The sequence below is a fragment of the Centrocercus urophasianus genome, unplaced genomic scaffold (genome assembly GCF_019232065.1).
Source record: "Centrocercus urophasianus isolate 14NV4802_14NV808 unplaced genomic scaffold, USGS_Curo_1.0 seq_16, whole genome shotgun sequence".
In the NCBI taxonomy this organism is placed as follows: Eukaryota; Metazoa; Chordata; class Aves; order Galliformes; family Phasianidae; genus Centrocercus; species Centrocercus urophasianus.
The window spans coordinates 8,568,905-8,583,853 of NW_024884711.1; the positions used below are offsets into that span (position 1 = coordinate 8,568,905).

The following is a 14,949-nucleotide window of genomic DNA, read 5'->3' on the forward strand; positions in this document are numbered from 1 at the left end:
AGTAGTAATTGAGTATGTGGAAAGATGATCATTTTCAATCACTTAAATGGCAATTTTATAAATTAAGGATATTACGTGTATGATAGCTACATTTGGAAGCTGCTGCAGCATTCGTTTTCTAAAGCAATTTTGGAGAAGCTAAGATTACTGTTTTCAGTTTTTAGAGCATTTCATTAAATTTTAACTGAACAGAAAGCTTGTGAAGGAGCTTTAGAAGTGAAATTTGAGGGGAAAGTCAGTCTTCATCATCCTCACACCTTCAAAATTCTCAATTAATGTTGAATATAAAGCAGAATTCACCTGTTCTGTGTGAAATAGGGTTGTACTCTATCATATGCTTATCTACATTTTGAAAACCTACCAGGCTGTTCTCTTGCGCTGATACTGCAGTTGTTTCAGAGTTGACAGTTTGGAAATGAAGCTTTGAAGAAAACATGGTTCTGTAAACCTTTTTTTGAGATGTGAGGATGTCATGTCATGGCTGGTTGTTAGCAGCCTTCCTTTCAGTGCACATTTCTGGCTAGCTGGTGCAGCAGTGATGTTCACAGCAAGTCCTTAATGAGATAAGGTGCGCTTAATTTGGATAGCTGTGCTTATAACAGCAATAACTGCTTCCAAGATACGTGGGCTGTTTTGTTAACCTACTTAAAATTCAATTTTTATTAAATGAAGTAGAAGATATTTTCAAGTGTTCTCAGTGATGACAATGTAGTGTTAGGTGGCTAGTCGATTTTCAAATGTTAAATACAGAAAGTACTTAAGTAAATGACCTCCAGGAGAAAGTAACCATAGAAATGGCTCATATATTTTGTGTAGTATTCAATTTGTATTATTACGTAAATTTTGGAAGGACTTACAATCTTCAAATCCTTGTGTAACACCCAATTTCTGCCTGCTGCACAAATACATATAGGACACATTTTGATTTTACAAGTTCAAGATGGTGAATAGTGTAGCTCCCATCTTGAACAAGGACATGATCAATGATGTTTGTGACATGTTCGTATGATTTCATTTGCTTAAGCTTGGCTTTGAGGTTTTCAATGCCTTTGAAACTTCTGTATGTTGCAATTTTAAGAAGCTGCTTGTCTGCTTCTTCATTACAGGCCTGCAGTTTTTGACAGTAGTTTTAAAATGTGATTAATATGCCAGATGGGTAATGTCCAGTGGGTTAAAAAGAACTGTATCTGGCTAAGTTTGAATACACTACTTTATTACAGCTATTAGATGAATGCTTGTAACTGATATGTAATACAAAAATGGTTCCTTTGTCTGGCTCAGGAAGCATAGTCTTAGATTCTTTTAAGTACTGTTTAGTGTGTTCTGATAATATCTGCTATGTTCTGGGCTAACTATAGTTTTTCTTCCCAGAGATTCCCGCTTACCCAGTTGTTGGTTTTTGGTAGGTCCAGGCTGGTGAATGCAGAACATGTGAATTTGTTTAGAAGTTACAGTAAAAACACAGTTCAGCTCTATTATGGTGTGTCACAAACTGTCTCAAAACCATGGCAGTGCGTGTTAAATCACTTCAGTGCTGTAAAGCTGTTGTTATCAAACAGCTGACAGTCTGCTTTGACACAGTGGGGTAAGGCCAAGGGTGGATTTGTTGTGCTTTGTCTCTGTGTGACTTGTCATAAGCCATTGGGATATGCTTTATCCAGGGCTTCCCATCTGGGGTTCAGCAATAGCAGGTTTAGATAGCCTTGATAGTGACAGTTGACTTGCTTTTCAGAAAACGCGAGCTGAACAGATTGCCAGATGGGGAGCTGATACCTACTTTGATGAAAACTGAGGGTCGTCCCGCTGTAAACTGTCACCTGAGAGTTGTTTAAAGAGTACTTGTTAGTAATTATAAGCAAATCTTGTTATCCTCTGGCACAGCAGTTCTCTAGATTATGAATTTAATGTGGGATGTGACAGAATTAGAATTTTATTTTGCACTTACTGCACCCTAAGTAACCAACAGGGCTGGGGGTGAAAGAAAGTAAATGTAAAAATAGATACTAAAGGCAAGAGCTTGGTGCTCTAAATCTCGGGATTTTTGCCTCAGGCCCCGTTAGGGTCATCAGTAGGATGCAGTCCTTCCCAAATTTCTCCAGTGCGGGCTTGCAAGGGTCCTTTCAGGACCAACAGTGATCCACCATGGGTCCCTATAGGTGACAGCTCCCCTGGCCCTCCTGCTGCACAGCAGGCGCCTCTCCAGTGGCTGCTGCTCCTGCTCTCCATGGGCTGTGCCTTCTTCAGGCCTCATCCACTGCTGCACCACGGGCTCCTCCATGGCTGCACACAGGGATCTGCTCTGCGTGGTGCCCATGGGCTGCAGGGGGAAAGCCTGCTCCTCTGTGGGCCTCTCCTGGGCTGCCGGGAAGTTCTGCTCAGTGCTTAGAGCACTTCCTGCCCTCATTCTGCACTGACCTGGGTGTTTGCAGGGTGTCTCTTTTGGGGGAGTTGGCTCATCTCTGACATGGGGCAGCTTCTGTGCCCTTGCCACTTAAACCCATTATAGATACATTGGAAATCTCTGTAAGAATTACCTGTATGGAGTATTGGGCAACTCTGTATCACCAGAGGTGTTTCTGTATATTCTGAGGTGAAATAGAATGTTTGTTTTCTTTTAAAATCCAAAATTATTAGTGATGTGTTCTCAGAGAATCACCTCGCATAAAAATCTACCTCTGAAATGTATAATATATCTTCTAGAGCAATGCAGCTTAAGTTACCAAAAATAGCTTTTGTCAATAGTATGCTATACAGTGATGAAGTAACAGAACATTTCTCTGACTGCTGATGTTGACTTAATGACTAGCAGCTACATTTTAGGTCTCCTTTTGAATGCTTAACAGTCACAAATGTGCCTTACTTGCCAGTAATCAAAACATGCTTTCCAGTTTTCTGCTGTAACTATTAACTGATCCTTATTTAATGTAGGAGAAACTGCTGTTCAGAAGAGCTCATAGGATAACATGCACTTGTGAGTAACACAATCATTAAAAGTAACTTTCCTCGCAGATTTTGAACTATAGTTCAAAATGAAATATAGTGAAATGAAACAATCTAATTTTCCACCAGAAGCTTGTCAGAATCTGTGTTCTCAATGCTATGTTCTGTGGTTTAAAATTCAAAAATGCACTTCTTGCTTGGCTGGATGGCAGCCAGTTGCTGTCCAAGATTTACTTGAAATTGCAGACTTCTTCCTTTTGCTGCTTAATTTTTGGCTCTTGATCACTGGAAGCAACTTCCAGTGGGTGAAAAGAATCCTCAACAAAACACCACCAACCTTTGCAGCTGCTACTTGCTTTTACTCTTCTCTGTTTTTGCCTCAAGATCCTTGTGTTCTGCTCCTCTTGAGTTATCTTTAATAGCAAATGTTAAGTCTAAGTAAGTAGCTGTTAATAGGATATGGTTAATCTAACAGGTAGGCAAACAAATATTCAAGGAAAGAGCTCTTAAGATAGCAGGGGGAACCTGGTAGTTACTATATACTGGTTGTACTTTTTGCTTCAGCCTTATGTTGGCAGCAAATGGCAAACATTACCTGTAGATGTACAGGTTATCCAAAGGGAGCTTTAATAAAACAGGCAATGAAGAAAACCGGTCATTATCTACTGCTATGAAATAGATCCTGCTGCCGAGACAGCTCCCTCCAGTGGCAAAATGGCCTTTGCTAGATTAATAGTTTGTGTTTTGGAAAGAGGAAAAAAAAAAAAAGTGTAGCCCACACACTCTGATTTGTGGAGAAAAATAGTGCTCATTGATACTGTTTGTCTGAATCATGTTTTTTTACTTGAGTGTTAATTACAGAAACCAGATCTTAGTAAAAAGCTTTGACTTCTCACCCAAAGGCTTGCTTAGTGGCTCTTTGAAACGTTCTTAAGATAGCTGATGCTATCAGAGCAATTCTTTTTACTTCAGTCTTTTAGCACTTTAGTTTGTTTTGAAATCTTCCTCTTATGCAAGGAAAAGAAGCTGAAGTGTATGTTGGTTTAGAAGGGAGAGCTATTGTCCTCTCTTGATCTTAAGGAAAAAGAAGAGACTGAGAACTGGCAATTTATTTATTTTTTTTTAATAGCTCAGTAGGGAGCCACCAGAAGGTAAATATCTCAGGATATTGATTAAGATGATCTTAATCTCTTCCATTTTTCACTATCTCGTTTCACAGGTGAGGAGTAGGGCAGACTGTATACAGAAAGCATGTTTTTAATCTTAAGCCTGAAAGTGTGATCTTAACAAAGTATGGTAGTAAGTCTGCCTGAGACAGCAAAGAAAAACACCTGATGTCTTTTGCCCCCAAGTAAGTGGGCTGTTTTACTGAGATTTCTGGTAGCATTCTTGGGAATTCTGCCAGAATTGCTGAATGCTCTCTGCAAAGTTGCATGTATGTTGCAAAGGCTGTGAACCGCTCTCTGGCAACCTCTCTTTTTTTTCCCTCACATCTGTCATTGCATGTGGAGAGAAGCTGAATTTCCTGGAAACTCAGAATGTTTGCATCCAAATAAAGTATTTGCAATCAAGTGGACTCCGAGAGAATATTAACAGTTACAGATTTTCATATAGTTCTTAGTACTTAAAGATGAGATCTGTTGAGAATATCCTGTGCATTTTTTTGTTTATTTTTTTCTGAACAGAGAAATGCTTTTGTAAAACAGGTGGCTAATCAGCTCCTTTTCTTGCTGAGCTTGTGCCTGTTTTAAAACACTGAAGGAAAGGAGGAGGTATGTCCTATATGCCCAGGTTGCAATAGTCTGAGAATTTGTCAGGGAAGAAGATTACTTTTTCTCCTCCAGTGCTGGAAGCAATGTTTAGAGCTTCCAGATCAATAACCAGAAAATACTCTTCTCTCCCCTTTCCTTCCTCACTCTAGTACCCAACAGTCTTCTGGGCTTAAAAAAAAAAATGTAGTGTGCAGACCTGCTAAATACAGTCTGATTGCTGTAAATGTACAATTAGCAGGAAAGTACCTTGAATATGTGATTAGTAAGTTAGTGGACAGGAGGCCGAAGAGTGAGAAGTCTATAGATAATCAAGTAATGAATCATATTTTCAAAAAATGCAGTGATATTGTCTTATAAGGATATGTAGCAAGTAATCAGTTTATGGAACTTAAAAAGTATAAACCATAGATTGAATGTGTAGTGCTGGTGAAGAGTGGAGCATAGGAATATTTGAACAGATTAAGCAGTCAGTTTTGAAAGTAAATAGTGGGAGATGACAGTTAAGAGCCAGCTGCTCCTTGGTGTGTACATCTTGTGCCACAGTCCCTGGGGAGCTCACAGCCCCTCCTAATGGTTACCAGTGGAACAGCGTCATCATCAGTGGAAACAGCAGATTGGAAAGAGTAGAGCCGATTGGAAAGGGAAGAAGCAACCAAATCATTCTGTTTCCTACTGGTTGTATTAGGCTCTGCTCAGAATTGGTCCAGTCTAATAACATTTGTTTCTCTGTTCTTTAAGCGTTTCCACAAAAGGAATCTCCCTGTGGAGTGCCCTGCAAGTAGACAGAGCAAAAGAACCAAAACAAAACCCTAAAGGAAATTATGCTATGTCAGCTGAGACAATAGGATATGTAGGAACTGGCTTTTCCTGTAACAGATTATGTGAATTTCTGGTTTGGGAAAACAGAACAAAATAACAGATGGGAGTGGGGAGGCTTGTGCTTTTTATTTTCATTTTATTTTTTATTTCTGCAAGGAAGGAAATAGAATTGTGGAAAAAGGAGCAAGGACTGCAAGGAAAACTTGTCCTGGTGGTTAGCTGCTGTTGTGTTTGTCAGAGGTATAGTTCTGTTTGTTCTGTCACTTTTTGTGCCTCTGTCTGCAAATTACATGCCAAGCGAAAATTAACTTGCTCCTTTGAAGCTTCTTTGATAGGATGTGTGCGTCTAAGCCTTAATAACTATTATATAACAGAGTCATTTCAGTTTTACTCTTCGTTGTTTGCATCTCTGAAATAATTGAGGTCAAGCTGGTTCTTATCCTGAGGTGACAATAATGGAGAATTGCGTGCTTTTTCTTCATAATGGAAGGGAGTATTAATCAAGAAAGAGCAGTTGATATGGATATCATTATCCTGTTCCATCTTTCCAAGATGCTTTCAGAATATCTCACTTAGTGTCCTAGGATCCTTTGGCAAAGTTTTTTTTTTTTTTTTCATTAGAATAACAATGTTCACAGAGGCTGCTGTGTATTTTTGTCCAGGTTGAAGCTCTGTGGGAAGAATTTCTTTCTGCATACAGCTCAAGAAAGCCCTTTTTGATCAAAAACTGACTTTTTTTTTTTTTAAATTTTATTGAAAGCAAAGCATATAGGTCTGTTAATTGTAGAGTAAGCATGTCTGTAGTCATATGGTCATGTGTACCTTTCTACACTAAACAGATTCAAGATTGAAAAGCAGAAAGTTCCTTAATAAGAGATTGGTGTTACGTACTGCAGCGCCTTTATCAACAATTCCTGTGTATAACTCTTTCACTTCAACTATATATTAAGCTCTAATTTTGCCTTTCTACCTTGCATACTGTTGATGGAATCCCACTAGAATGTTGATGGAGGTGACTTTACTGAAGAAAAGGGGTAAACCTATAAATCCTTGTCAGGAAATCCTTCATTAAGCAGGAAGGTGTATCAAGTGATCTTGAGAAAGTTGGAGGAGAATTTTCAGAAGTTAGGTCCAGGGAAGGAAACTGCTCTTACTCTGCAGTGGTTGTAACTCAAAATAAGAACATATCAAATGGGAGAGAAAAAAAACCCGAATTCCACACTTCTACTGCAACTGTAGAATTTATCTTCATTTGACAGACATTTCAATAGGAGAGGTATACTTTCTGAGCTGGTGATTGGCAGCATTGAATTCTCCAGATGTAGCTGAAAACAAGCTAAAGAAGGAAGTAATATTTGTTAGTGGTTTTAGTTTGTTTGTTTGTTTTTGGAATGTTTCCTTTTCAGAATAAATAAATTGGGAAAGCTTCATGGAAATACCATCTGGGGAATCATGAAGTTGTGCTGAGATGTTAGCCAGAGTGTCACATCAGTGACTGGCATGATTACTTCGGTGACATTGGAGTTCCACGTGTTTGCCTTACATTTTGATATATACTTGGTATATGAATCTCTATGTTACACTTTGATAGAAATTGATTGACTGTTCTAACTTTTAATTTTGTAATGTGATGATTGATATTGTTATTGATGATATCTGGGTCAAGATTGTTGATGATACCTGGATCAAGCCAGGAGTCCTTGCTCAAGGTCAGAGTTAACTTTATTAGGATTAGGTAACAATCGAATGTATTTGATTTACAGTACCTTAGAAGGTTTTTATTTCTGTGTGAGCTTGGTTCTTCCTTCATGTCTGCTTTTCTTTGTAAGAAAAGCAATGCTTTACATTACAACAAAAGAAAAAAACAAAAACCCTGTGGTACACAGTTGTTTAAAAATGAGAACCAAGGTCTGGACTCATCACTTTGGACCTACTCTCAGGAGGTTTCAGAAACTGACTTCTCCTTTTGTCCTTTCCAAATGTATTTCAAAATGCTTTTTTTCTGTCATGATTATCCAAAAGCAAGAAATTGATAGTACTAGGAGGTATTTGTGATACTTTTCTCCCAAATACAATTTGATGTATTTCTGGTATTTAAAAAAAAAAAAGTGATGTGCGTTGAATTTCTGTTACTTGTCATTCCCCTGTGAGAGGTGTCTTTTTGTGGTCACTTGTTTATTTATATGGATGCTGTGATTTTCATATGAACGCTGTTGTTTATTTTCCAATTTTTTTTGATCGTTTTCAGCTTACTGCAGCCGGCAGTGGAAAAGCTTTAAAATAAATAAATCACTGCATTGAATCTTCCAGGGGAAGTGCCCAGAGGTAACTTGGCAGACAATGTGCTGCTAGCAGTGGTGTTGTTGACAGCCCACACAAAGAATACTGAAGCAGAGAAAGGGTGCTATTGACTGACAGAGCAAAGTGAGTCCTCAGTGAATGTGCCATGCTCCACATGGCCTTACATGATAAAGGGAAAGTGTCTGCTTGCCCTTTGAGGTAAAATGGCTGATGTCACTCTTTGTTTTCTTCAAGGAGCTTGAAATCACTGTGTCTTAGCATGCTGAGAATGCTTGTTTGCTGGAATGGTTATTTGCTTCTTCGAGTTCAGTTTCTGTTCTTTCTTTTCAGTGCACTCAGTGTAGCCTTTTTTATCAGTGTATTTGCCACAGTGTAGGGAGGCCACAGGAAGCATGCCCTACGTCAGAAATGTAATAATTAAAAACCTGATGAAGCTCGTGAATTTTTTTTTTTTAAACACTGTGGTAGCTTGGACAACGGGAATTTGAATCTGTTGTTTATGAATCTTTTCTTTTGAAAGCTTTGGACATCTCAAGTGTGTGTGTGTGTGTATATTTAGTGAAAGTATTCTGTTTGGAAGGTAGTGTTTACAACACTTTACGTAGCAAAGTGCATCTCAACATTCTGAATTTTCCAGAGTGCATCTAGCTTGCTTTTATAGTCAAGCATTCCAGCATTACAGACTGCCTTTTTTCAAACTGTGACTTTGCATAGCAACATCTTTCATATCTATAACTGGGTTATAACTTTCTTGTGGTCAGTGATAGTGTTGTGCTGGTGTCCTCAGGTGTTCTGATCTGGTTGGCTTAGTATTTACTTGCATTAGAGGAGAGATGAGCAGTGTTGTATTAAATGCTGCGTATATGTAGAATAAGGAGATTGAAGGCAAGTTAACCCCAAATCAAAAGCACCTACTTCAAAAAGCTTTCTTTGGAATTTAATGGATTTACAGATTGTTGCATCAAATAAAAATCCACATCGTCCCATGAATCTTGTAATAATTAAGCCAAATGTTTTGTCTAAGCTTGGTTGGAGTCAGTGAGCTAATACAGGAACATTGCAGTTAGTAAATTGCATGGTAAATGGGTTCAGTGCTGACCCATTCTGTAATCTCAGCCTTATATGATTCATTCACATAGCTGAAGGAGATGGACTTTGATTCATCTCTAGTCATGTTCAGAGTTTGAACTTCAGATGTGAGATTGAATTAGCTTAATAAACCTATTAAGCATTGATCTTTTTTTTTCTTCTTCAAGCTTGTATTCTTCAATAGCAGTTTCTTAGATAATGTGAAAATATCAGATTTAGTAAAACAGACTCTCTGAGAAGGGAGGGAAGGGGGATGTAATAAAGAAACGTTTGTGGAATAAATGTCATGTTTAGTTTAAGAAACCCTCCTATAGGAATACACAGAGATGAATACAGTAAATGCGTTCATCTCCTGTTGGGAAGAATGACTGGCACATGATTATCCTTTGTTTTTTTGGAAGCTGTTTATGAGATGCTGCATGCTTTATAAAAGGACTTTTCTCTTGTATCGATCTGGCAGAGAATGGGTAGGTTGTTTCTACTGTGTCCACCTTTTAGGATCATAAACTTGCAGTTGTACTGAAAGTAGAAAGAAATGAACATGAAATTTTTCAGGAGAGGGAAGATAATTCAACACGTGGCAGCCATTAATTAGCATGGACTCCCACAGGTAATTGAATCTTGGGTTTATATTGATAGGTCTTGCACCTGCAGGAGAAAGAGATACTGAGCAACTCAGTTCATGTTAACTGAGTTGTCTGGTAGTAGATACTCTTTCTGCTGTATGTTGCCAAAGAGTGAAGAAGGGAAGAAGTGTAACGCTCTGTCACTAAACGAATATTGCGAAGGCTTAACTGAAGTTACTGTCTGAGATGAGGTATATAAACTCTGTCTCTTTAGGCATAGGCTGGTAGTATGTCAGGGCATTAAAGAAAAAAACATCTAGAGTTAATTTGAGTTTTGGCCCAAGTGGGTATGATATGATTTTTTTCAAAGACACTGCCAGATGCAGTGTGATACATGAAGGTGGCTTCTCACTTGAAGGAAGGGTAAGTGAAATGAAGAGGCCTGTCGATGTGCATGTACAGTTTGCTACAGACTGTAAAAATAGAATTTTTAATAAGCTCTTTCTTTTGGTTATAGGAATGACTTTGGAAACTTGCCAGTTTATTTAAGAACAGCCTACTTCTATCATGTTTTTTATCTGCATGCATTACTAGCATGCATTTTATCTTCGTGTGGTTAAAATTTAGAAACAGATTAACTTTCTCCCTGACAGCTGGTATTCATATCTGACAGTAAATAAAGTATTCTAAGTTGCATCCCACGATAATGCTTATAAACTTCCAAGTCACCGTGTTTTTTGAGAGCAATTCCTTACTGAAGCATGAGAAATGAAAAATATCAGCTCTTAAACTGTGATTACATGTTTTATGTAGGAAAGGAAGAAGATGGATACTGTATCTTCCTTGGGTGTCTCAGATCATATGCCAAGGAAAGAAAATGTAAATCTAAATTAGTAATGGACAAGGAGATAGAAATTTAATGTATTTCTTATGAAGACTTGTGGAGAATGTGAGCCATTATTTAATCTATAGTGAACCTACTATTTTAAGTGACTGTTTTCTCCACTGTAGTCTTAATGGTTTAATAGGCTTGTGGTAGACTCAAGCCCTGTTTTTGTAAGTAAGTTTGTGGTTTGTTTGGATGATAATGTTAACATTCATTTGAGGCAGCTCTTTACATTTAGTCATCATATTGAGCTGTAGGAGTCTGTGATATTTCCTGTGACATCATGTTTTTGCACCTTTACAGATGATGAGCCAAGTTGAGGGACAACAGAAGAATCTTGTACAAGCCATTGAAGCTCTCCCAAGTTCTGGCCCCCTTTCTGCCTTGGATCAGGACTTGCTGCTTTTAAAAGCTACCTCTGCTGCCACCCTGAGCTGCCTTGGAGAATGCCTGACTCTGTTACAGCAAAGCATGCATCAAGTGGGCCAACACCATAACAGGACACTGTCCTCAGGTGAGCATAATCTCTCTTGGGTATTTTTTTGTGTGTCTTGGGTTTTTTGTTTTTTGTTTTTTACTATGCTACTGAAGCAGGCAAAGTGAACCCTCCCTTAAAAAAGCAAGTTGGATGGAGCAACTTGTTACAGAACCTTACATCAAGCATCAGGATTTTTCTTTTAATCTGAAGAAAAAAATAGCCACAAAATCAGTTGGAAACAGAAGAGGGGAGAAAAAGATGTTGTCCCAAGTCTTCCCAGGAAGTCAGATTCTGAAGATAGAAAGGCAGAGTAGGGATAATAATAATAACAACAACAACAAAAAGATGGCATGGGGAACAGATGCATAAGCCTGTATTCTTAATGACAGTGCAGAACCTTTTTTTTTTTTTTGTAGAGAGAGAAATCCCAATACAGATTTGTTTGATAAAAATGCAGTTGTTTTCTGAAAAGTCATATTACCAGTTTTCCTATGTGAAAGGATCCTATTCAAGCAGATTTATTCCAGTCAATGGTTTTATTTAAATCTAGGAAGAGATTTTCTTGCTGCTATTAAAATATAGATATATATTTGACACATTTTTATGAGCCTAAAATATCAAACAGATACTGCATTTAGCTCTGTAGGCATGAAGCTCTCGATCTCCATGTAGCTCAGTTTTTTTTTCAGTTCTCACAGTTCTAGAACTCTGTCCATAATATAAGATGCTAAACCTTTCTGAACAGGTACTTGTTGCTTTCTTATTGTACTATCTAGCTTAAGCGCAGGAGCAGAAGTTGATATAAGAGGAAGAGAATTCTGGATATGGGGGCTCTGTGTGTTTTCTGTAGGTGAATCAGTAACAAAGCCCAACTTCAAGTAGGCCCTTAAAAAAAAAAAAGGTACAAAACCAAAAAGGCGAAACATCCTTTCTTTTACAGTAGGTTTGCTTCTGGGCAAATATACCTTCAGAGCTGCTGAGACAACTGGTTGAAAAACCAAGCCCTCTCCAGAGTTTCTCTTTGGGGAAAGTGGAATATGAGAGGATCAGCTGAGAAGTAGGGAAAAAAAGGCATTAAAAACTATTATGCGTGTACTGTGGTGTATTATGACTTTCCCTAATCCAGTTTCTGATGTTTCATAGGGGAACAAGGGAGAACAACAAAACCCCTATTTTCTACACTTTGGTTTTAATTTAGAAAATTTGTGCACATCTTCGTAGTAATGATGAAGGGCACATTTAATAGATTTCTTTGATATAATGCCATTTCAAAACAGCGTGGGTTGTATAAAAGATGAAAAGCATCCTTCAAAGAAAGGTCAGTTTCCAGTTTCACATTCTCTGGATGTTGCTTCCCATGTTCATGTGATCTAAGTGAGCTGTCAGAGATAGATGGCTTGAATTGTACATGCTCTTGAATTTGTGTCCAAATAATGTTCTTTTAAATTGGTGTCTATTTTGACTTAGTAATGATTTTTGTAGATACGTGCACAATGGGGAAAAGCTGTTGAATTCTTTTATTAATTTTTTTTTTAATCCCTCCTCTAAAAAATTCTGGAAGTCACTATTATGAAGTATTTTAAAAAGTCTAATAAATGCTGTTGTTCGCTTCTCCTTAGACCTTAAACTTACACAAGAATTCTTTCAGGAATTCTGTAGCACTTGTTCCTACCAGAATCTTCAGTGTAACTGTGAGAACCCGAATGCAAACAGTTAATTCTTCAGTGTTTAGGTGTGCTTACCACTTGGTATGTGATTTAGAGAGAGGGAAGAAGGGGGAGAGGAGAGGGCTAAAAGCTGCTGAAATATTTGGTCTATTCTCCTTAGCCAAAAGTCTGCAAAAATTATTATATCTTTTCCCTTTTCTTTTCCCCAGGATTTATTATGCAACACAGTTGCCTGAAAGAACATGGCCTGAAAGTCTTGATTACTGATTTTCCTACACTTAATCTTTTTCAGACGTACTTTGATGGACTTAAGGTTTCTGCTGAGTCGATGGAGTTTGAGTCATCAAAGCTGCATAAACTCATACCTAATCAGACTAGAAGTAATCTTCTAGGAAACTCTAATTCTGAGAGATAATATCTTTCATTTTGGTTGTGTCCTCCTGGCGATTTTTTTAAAATTGCATATCCAGAAGGAGCAACCAAAGAATCACCTCTTGATGCTGCCAGGTGAAAATCACTTCTTATTTTAAAAGCCTCAGGTTCCTCTGATAAGAAGTCCAAAACACCTTTCCTATATGATATGATGGCCCTATGCACTATATTGCCAAATGTTTCTATTCAGATGCTGTCTAATTACCTGCTACATGAGGTCCAAGATAATGGTGAATAACTTCTGTGAGAAGGCAGTGGTTATCCTGGTCTAGAATCCCCCAGGTTTTTGTATTGACACATGAGATAGGTATTTGATAACGTGTTTGCCTCTAGCCCTACAGTTCACAAAAGTAGTCCAGCAAAGCAAAGCAGTGCTGCTCGTGTAGAGTGTGAGAAATAAGCAGTGACTTAGCTTTGCTGAATTTGACTTATCCTTGTGATTACCTTTACTTCAGCATCAGAACCTCTTACTGTTATGTTCCAAATAAGGAGAACTGCCTGAAGGGTAATACATATCTATTTTCTGAACAACTCTGCTCTGCTTCTGTTCTTGAAATTGTTACGGTCAGTTAGATAAGGATTGTTAACTTCTCTGTGCATTGTAGGCCTTACAATCTTAATGCTTGCTACAGCAAGGACTTAAGGTAGCTGGGTGTCTGACATAATGCTCAGGAACTGCGATCGCAAAGATAGTTATTTAGTAGAAGCTACTTTAAATGGATTTGTGGGCTGTTACTGTTAAAAAGAAAAAAAATCTCCTTTTTAAATGTAATTTATTTATTGTTTTGTTTTCTAGTAGTGTGAATAGAAGGAAAGCATTTTAGCAGTCAGTGCAATAAAATCATATCAAAAATCTAAAATTATGTAGTTCTTGACTTCAAATATTTTATGATATTGTTTGGCATGGAATAGCTTAAGGAAGATGTGATTTTTCTGCTCTTCATTTTAATGTTTCTCAGAAGTTGTCAGTCACATAACTCAAGTCTACAAGCAGTTTTAAAGATTAAAATGAAATCTTCAATCTTTTTTGAAGGGTAGTCAACACATGTTTTAGTCTTACTGTAAAGATTCAAGGAAAGGTTTTTGTGATTCTCTATTTGTTAGTGCTTGATTTTTGGAAATGCATCAACAAGAACAGTCAGTGAGACAAAAATCCTGTCTGTTTCTGCTTTTGAGACAAAATAATGGCAAACATACCTAGCTGTTTTGTTAAAAGTAACTGCACTGATCTCTGGCTAAGTTTTGTCATTTTTTTCTTTCACTGAAAGATATGCCAGAAAAATATGTTATTAGCTAGAAGTGTTGATTACATACAGAGTGGGGAAAAGAATGAGTGATTCCATCTGTACCTACAAGTTGTATTGAGTTCTGGGTTTCTGTTCTCTTTGTAGGGAGGAGAAACATTTCAAAGATTTTTTTTACATGCTGTCCAGCTCCAGTTATTGGAGGAGATGGTTTGACATTTATATATCTATATCTATCTATCTATATATATATATCTAGAGGAAGACTAAAGCAGTAAAAGAAGACAAATGCAGTCCAGTTGACTTATTGCAAGTTCTAAGCAGCTGAGAAATGTGGGGAAGATGGGGAAGTTAGTGATAGTAAAGAGTGAAATCTTAGCAAACAGTTTATAAAGTGGGGATAGTCATCACCAGGGATCAGTGATGCCTTGTTGGTTGCGTGACCACCCCCGTAAGTCAGCTTGAATGCCCAAAATGAGCAACAGCTGAAAATGGTTTCTCCGTGTCGCCCAGTCACATATGTTTCTCTTTACTGCTGTGCTCATGGTAACCATTAACCTCAAAAGCTTGTCAAGCAGGTTGTCTCAGATGGGTGCTGCTGAACAGAGCCAAAAATTGTTCCAGGGTGTCACCTAGCAGAGTAGTGTGTTCTACTCAGCATTAAGTGCCATATGACAAGATTGAGTTTATTTAGCATGCAACAGGAAACAGATGGCTTTCAAAATAAAACTACAGAGAAGAAACTTTTATCTCTA

General features: G+C 37.8%; 1 protein-coding gene across 1 annotated transcript in view; it reads left to right on the top strand.

Moving 5' to 3' along the window:
- OSBPL10 (oxysterol binding protein like 10) overlaps positions 1 to 14,949 on the top strand; it is a 100,202-nt gene that overhangs the window by 43,724 nt on the left and 41,529 nt on the right. Inside the window, exon 5 of the mRNA XM_042816760.1 lies at positions 10,677 to 10,887. Within this exon, the coding sequence (XP_042672694.1) occupies positions 10,677 to 10,887 (211 nt within the window). The remainder of the gene's footprint in view (positions 1 to 10,676; positions 10,888 to 14,949) is intronic.